A 6,772-nucleotide genomic window follows, 5' to 3' on the forward strand; every position below is an offset into this window, starting at 1 on the left:
CCTCGGCACCCTTCTACACTTTCTCCTGGCCTATGCTAATCTCATCAAGAGGCAAAACCAGAATATGTGAACAGAAGCGTGAAAACCGAGGCGTTAGTCATCATTAGGCGGTGTTATTTTTGTTCATCAGTGAAAAAAAAAATACACACTCAGAAGTGGCGAGAAATTTGAATGGAATTGAGCAATAGGTCGAGAAATAGCTGGAACAGTAACAGGCTTTGTATTGTGAGTTAAAAAAAAAAGAAAAAAAAGAAAAAGTTATAGCCAACCCTCATCTGTCAGGGAGGTGCATCAGATAACCAACGTCAATTTGTCAAGCCCAGTTCCCGCGTCGGCCTTCACAAGATAATGTGACCGAAATGTAGCCGTCGATTGCGGGCCGCCGCTGAGTCGTGAGCGGCCATGAAGCAAGATGGCGCTTTATCAAGCTGTAAGCGTCAACGAGCACAAATGATCAACGTGACGCGAGCTGCTTGCCGGTGATGTGATGGTGTGAGTGGGTGTGGCCTTGGGTGGGGGTTGGGGGGGGGGGGCGCACGAGGCCTCCAGCCGCCTCCGACGCAGGCCGGCCGGGAGCAATGCGAGGCCGATGGCATGCTGGTGTGTCACTGTGTGGTCTTAGTCATTCGCTGGGCGTCTGTATGTGTTTGCCAAAGAAGTGCAGGTGCGGGGAAGAGGAGCAGGCGGTGGGCTCCTTTTTACAGACACACACACACACACGCACACACATACACACAGAGGACTTGGTCAGGGAGGTCTCTGGTTTTTGCTTGAGCTATTCTTTAGGGTAACGACGCCCAAGCAATAACATGCAAAAGCCGCCCTCTGTGAAGAAGGGCTGGAAATGCCCGCGGAAATTTCCCGATGAGTTGAAATGTGCAAATGACGTTCAACTCGTTTGTTGCAACCCTTTACATTGTACAACCGTGATGACGGGGAAGGAAAAGTGACGTGTTACGAATAAGGTGGTAGGCATTGGGAGTGAAAAGACATCGTCGCTGTAAAAACAACAACAAAAGAGTTGGGGAAACTCAAAATTTCAAGGAAACAAACTTTGATAACAATTTTAACTTGAACTTAACAAACACTTGAACACAATACTTGAAGCTTTGCTGTTGTGAAAATTGGCATTCCCGCATTTCACAATAAAAGAATCAAGACTTGACAGAACTAATTGTCCCCCAATTTAAAGATATAATTAAAAACAACTCAGCAAATTTTTTGGAACAAATAACTCGCTTGCTTTATTGTGCTAACTACAATTGTTGCCACCAATGTCAATCATTTATATTTTAAAGCTGACTTAAATGACTGAGTTAGCACCCCCCCCAAAAAACACGTTTTTTTTTTTACGGTGCAATTTGACCTAATTAAGAAAATCGCATCAGCATCAAAACGCATAAAAAGTGAATAATCCGCATGCTAATTACTGAACACTTGACACCTGACGTTTTTAACCGCTTTTAATTTCTGTGCTGATTAAAGCCCCCTGAAAGCTCCCCAGACCCAAGCCTGGATAACCACACGCCATGACAGCTTATCACGCGTAACATCTGGGAGGGGTTTTTTTTTCATCCCGGGGCGGGGGGAAAAAAAAAGCAGAGGCGCGCGTTTAGCACCTGTTGCAGTTTAAATATCCCCGAGCGCCAGGACGACACGCAGCACGCGAGCACAGGAAGTGCAACAGAGGATCGGATGGAGGCTCGGGACGGTCGCTTCGACTTGGGAACACCTTCCCCTTCCTCGTCTTTGACAAAACACACCAACGTGCCCATTTACGAAGGTTTAAAAACAAGACGAGCCAACGAGATCGACTTGGTCCCAAAAACATATCATGGCGCATTCAGGGCCCCTCCGACTTTTCAAACTATTTCCAAAATACTTGGCCCGAGCGCCATTTTGTTTTCCACGTGCTTTAGTAAGTTTTATTCAATTTTATTTTACACATATCAAAAAAGTGTTTGTAAAAATTCATGTTGAGGCAATTGTTTTCCCCAAGGCCCGGATTAAGGGCAATCAAAATCGAAAACTAAAAAAAAAATGCATTTTTAGAGCATCGTGGCACCCACACACACCACACAGCGGACGAGCACCAATTTAATAAAAACGAGATCAATTTGTGACAGGCTTTGTCTTGGCCTCTTGTGATAAATAACACCCTCAATGGTCCTGCGTGTTTGGGGCCTACAGAGCAGATCTCAAACGAGGGTTCATGAAACGAAACGTATAGAGCACGTTGCATAATGTCACCAAAGCTTTTTTCACCACATCAAAGGTGACCAGATAATTTATTCTGTCCTCAGGGCCACTAAGCAGGGACCCGATGTTGCTACAAAGAGTGGAGGGGGCGCGTGGGGGGGGGGGGCAGAGACACTTTAATAGGCTTTCCAGTTCAGCCTTTTAGACACAAATTGTTTATCACCGATGTCCTCGCCTATTACAAACAATTCCGCGTCTCGGATCAATAAATAATGAAGCGACCAACGATCCCTTGACCTTCGATGGGCTCGGCTGGGAGGGAGAGACAAAGTGGACCGATCGAGGGGGCCCTCTTCAAATATTCATCCGCCGCTTAATGTGAGCCGCGCTCCCTCGGGGCCCGAACCCAGCAAAACACAACCGCCCTAATCTTAATCTACCTCGCTGCGCGAGCGCGCGCACGCACACACACACACACACACACGGCAGACCAGATTTAAAACCGTTCGTCACTCGAAGCGAGCTGTTAGCTCATTTGAAGGATTATTTTTATTATTTTTTTTTTCTGGAGAGAAACGCCGGCTGGTTGTGAGACGCATTTTGGGACAAACATGAAAAGGTCTCGTCGAAGTGAGTGTGAACGCCAAGCAGCGGCCAAGGCCTGTTTGGTTAAAAGTTGCAGGACAAAATACCCACGCACACACACACACACGCACAGGCACACACAAAACGTTCAAAAGCAGGAAAATGCGCTCTCTCAATAAGCGCACTCCCAAATAAGAGAGAGAAAAATAACGACGCCTGTAAAATCCAAACAATAAAAATACTACAAGACTGCGTTTTTTTTATTGCGTCATATAAAAGAATTAATTTACGGGTCGATTTGCAAACTGACACGTTGATTACTGGCAAAGAATTTGTATTTAATAAAAAAAAAAGTCATACAAAGCGCAAGTAATGGGTGTTAACATGTATCATCGGTGGCACGTATTTAATTTGTTTTGGAATTAAAACGCCGTTCAAAAGGTTGTCAGTGGTCATTGTGATTCGATGGGGCCTTTCGGTGATTTTAGAAGATCGTAAACAAAACAGAAAGAAATACCTGAAGGTCTTGAACGATTTGCTGGATTAATCTTGCCAACAATTTTTTTTTTTTTTTGCGAGATGGGGTGAGGGTGGGCGGGGGGCGGCATCCACAGTCACTAGAAAACACAAACGCGGTTAACCACCAATCAAGTACAAAAGCCACACTTTTTGAATTTGAAACGACGAAGAAGCACCTGCAGCAGGCACCGAGCTCCAAATTCACGCCGTTTCCATTTTGCTACGACTCGCGCACAGAATCGAGACGCGTCCGATAAAATCAAAACTCCAAACATTTCGAGTATCCAAATTTCCAAAAATTTATTCTTTTCAAACTGCATATGGAAAAAAAATATACTCAGTTGAAATCGTAGCTGTTATAAGGATGGTATTAGTTTCAGTATATACATGGAGTGGTTGGCTTCTGCGTACAGGCCGCAATTTTTTTTTTCCCAAATTCAACTACAGGAATGAATTTGGAGATAGAAACATAAAATGTCACAGTCAATATACAGGAATTGTACAAATCAATTCGGGAAATAAAAGAGCACAAGCATCAGAGCTCAAACGGATGAAAAGTGGGAGACGGGGAATATAAATTAACTTGGAGAGCTGAATGAGCCGGAGGGGGTTGGGGAGGTGGGGGGGGGGGTCCCTCATTTATTTCTGAACGAAATCAAAACGAATTAGTCATGTTGAGCCGTAGGAATAAAACAGCGTTACCTGTTTGCTCTTCTGTCCCTTTTCTTTCCAAAGTTTGTTTGGAGCAGAGCTGATGGCTCCGATTCCTTCTGCCGTTATTCGAATATTTTCTACGGAACTTTTTTTTTTCCTCAAATTTTTTTTTTTTTAGATCTATATAGATATATATATATGTATACTGTATATAAAGGGGGGAAACGATGCAACCTCTTGCAGTTTAACAATTTCTTCTGATTGTAAGGTTTCTTTGATAAATACTGTACAAAAGATGATTGCAATAATAAAACATTTGATTGCGACTCCCACTTTGTCGTCTTGCAAACTTGATCCAGCAGCGGCGTGAAGAGGACATCTCGCTCCTGCATCCTTCCATCCTTCCTTCCTCTAGAGCTTCCTTAAAACAAATCAAAAGGGGGGAAAAGAGGCGTTTTTGTCCGTTTCCTGCATGGTGACTTCTGTACAACTTTCCCCACCCCATTTTTTTCTCTGTACAAAAATAGTCCAACGCTATGTAGTCCGCAGTTTGTTTTGATCAAAGTTGTTTTTTTTTTGTTTTGTTTTGTTTTTGTTTTTGAGGCGTCTTACATGTGCGTGTGGGGCAGCGTGCCGTTGATCGTCGTCCCGGGCACGGTGCTCTGGTAGTGGCCGGACATGTGTAGTCTGGTCTGGGCAGTCTGCTCGCCGACCTCCGCCCCGGGCAGGTACATGCTGATCATGTCCCTCAGGTCGCCGCTTTGGCAGCCCGGGGCGGCGCGGTGGGAGGACGAGGTGACGATGGGCGGGCTGGAGCTGCTCGACTCGGACTTGACCACCGACGAGGGCCCCATGGAGCCCAGGGCCGTCATGCCCGGGGTGCTCTGCTGCGAGTAGGACATGGAGTAGGTGGGCGAGCCGTTCATGTAGCTCTGCGAGCCGCTCATGCCGTTGTACTGCAGCGCGCTCATGTCGTAGCGGTGCATGGGCTGCATCTGGGCCGCGTTGTGCGCGTTCAGGCCCGGGTGCTGGTAGCCCAGCTGCTCCTGCATCATGCCGTAGCCGCCGTTGGTCCAGCCGTTCATGTGCGCGGCGTACGAGTCCATGCGCTGGTTGACCACGCCGCCGCCGCCCGCGCCGCCGCCGCCGACGCCCAGGCCGCCGCCCAGCCCGACCCCCGCGCCCATGCCGTTGCCGCCCGGGGCCAGCAGCCCGCCGGGCAAGGTGTACTTGTCCTTCTTCATCAGGGTCTTGGTCTTCCGCCGGGGCCGGTACTTGTAGTCGGGGTGCTCCTTCATGTGCAGGGCCCGCAGGCGCTTGGCTTCGTCGATGAAAGGTCGCTTCTCGCTCTCCGACAGGAGTTTCCACTCGGCGCCCAGTCGCTTGCTGATCTCCGAGTTGTGCATTTTGGGGTTCTCCTGCGCCATCTTCCTCCTCTGGCCCCGCGACCACACCATGAAGGCGTTCATGGGTCTCTTGACCCGCTCGGGGCTGTTTTTCTGGTTGCCGCCGGGCGCGTTGCTGTTGCCCGTGCCCCCCGTGTTGCTCTGGGGAGCCGGGGGCTTCAGTTCTGTCTCCATCATGTTATACATCGGGGAACGGCTGGTCGGGCGGCGCTCCCGAGCAGGTGAAATGAGAGAGACGCGCGCGCGCGCTGAGTCCAAACGGGACGAGGAGAGGTGGTGCCGCTGCTGCTGCTGCTGATGCCCACCCGCCCACCCCTCCGATTAAAGTTACCTGTCGATTCCCTCTGCAACTTTTTCTCTGGACAAAAACAAGGCGAGCTTCCACAGCCTCTCTCTCCCCGAGAGTGTGTGTGTGGGGGTGCGTGCGCGCGCGTGTATGTGTGCGCGCGCGTCAGAGTGGCACACACGGAGATCCTTCTCTCTCTCCCGAAAGGTCCCCGCGATGTTGTGTCCACAAAACTTCTTCGGCCGTCGCTTCTCCAACAAGGCATAAACAAACGGTACTTTTTCTCCCCTGTCCGCGCGAGCCTTGACAAGTCCAGATAGTTTGGGAACAAGTTAATAGACAACCATTCAAGTGACGCGGCTGTCAGCAAATAAATGGCCAGGACCTGGCCAATGGCGGACGCCTTGCTGCCCCGACGCACCAATGGGAGCCTTCGATTAGCATAAAGAGGCGTGGCCTGCCCAGCACCCAGAAACACGCGCTTCCACGCGCGCACACCGAGCCCGCTCGCATGAAGCCCATGCCAAGTGCATTTTTTTGACTATTTCCATAGGAAGACGCTTGACGTGAAAAGAAAACGCGGAGAGATAAACGCGGAAGCGCAACATCAGACCCGTTCGAGAAAGGTGAAGCCTTGTACTTGTTTGGTGGCAGAGGACCGACAACGTTTGCTTTGTAAACTTCATTTTCAAGCCAAGAATAGGGGGGGGGGGGTGACAAAAGGTTTGTCGTTAAATGGGTTTAATTATTATTATTATTTCATTTTTTTTCAAGTAACGTGAAAATAAAGAGAGGGGAAAAATAGTGGTGTCAGAAGGCCAAAATAAAATAACATAACAGCATCAAAATCAACTTTGTTAACTCCAAGCATTGAATTGCAGTGGTGTGTGTGTGTGTGTGTGGGGGGGGGGGGTTAGGTTAAAAAAAAAGAGTCAAAGGTAATCCAAGATGTTCCCCCTTTTGTTTGGTGAAGTTGAATGCCAACACACAGAAGGCAGACGGGCTCATCTCAGCACAAATCAGCGCGTTTTTGTTGGCCGTGTTGTCGCTACATCTGTCCGGACAAAGAGACAACCCCACTCCACTTCCACACTGTTGTTGGGGTGCGGGACGGGACGGAGAG

At 48.7% G+C, this 6,772-nt stretch overlaps 1 protein-coding gene across 1 annotated transcript in view; it reads right to left on the reverse strand.

Annotated features, from left to right (window-relative positions):
* The window catches only part of sox2 (SRY-box transcription factor 2), a 28,319-nt gene extending 22,649 nt beyond the window's left edge, over positions 1-5,670 (reverse strand). Inside the window, exons 1-2 of the mRNA XM_019885751.1 lie at positions 4,570-5,670; positions 3,302-4,378 (exon numbers count right to left, since the gene is read on the reverse strand). Of these exons, the coding sequence (XP_019741310.1) occupies positions 4,369-4,378; positions 4,570-5,549 (990 nt within the window). The 5' untranslated portion in view covers positions 5,550-5,670 and the 3' untranslated portion in view covers positions 3,302-4,368. The remainder of the gene's footprint in view (positions 1-3,301; positions 4,379-4,569) is intronic.
* Between the last annotated feature and the right edge of the window lie 1,102 nt (positions 5,671-6,772).

The sequence above is a fragment of the Hippocampus comes genome, unplaced genomic scaffold (assembly GCF_001891065.2).
Source record: "Hippocampus comes isolate QL1 unplaced genomic scaffold, H_comes_QL1_v1.1 scaffold90, whole genome shotgun sequence".
Lineage (NCBI taxonomy): Eukaryota > Metazoa > Chordata > Actinopteri > Syngnathiformes > Syngnathidae > Hippocampus > Hippocampus comes.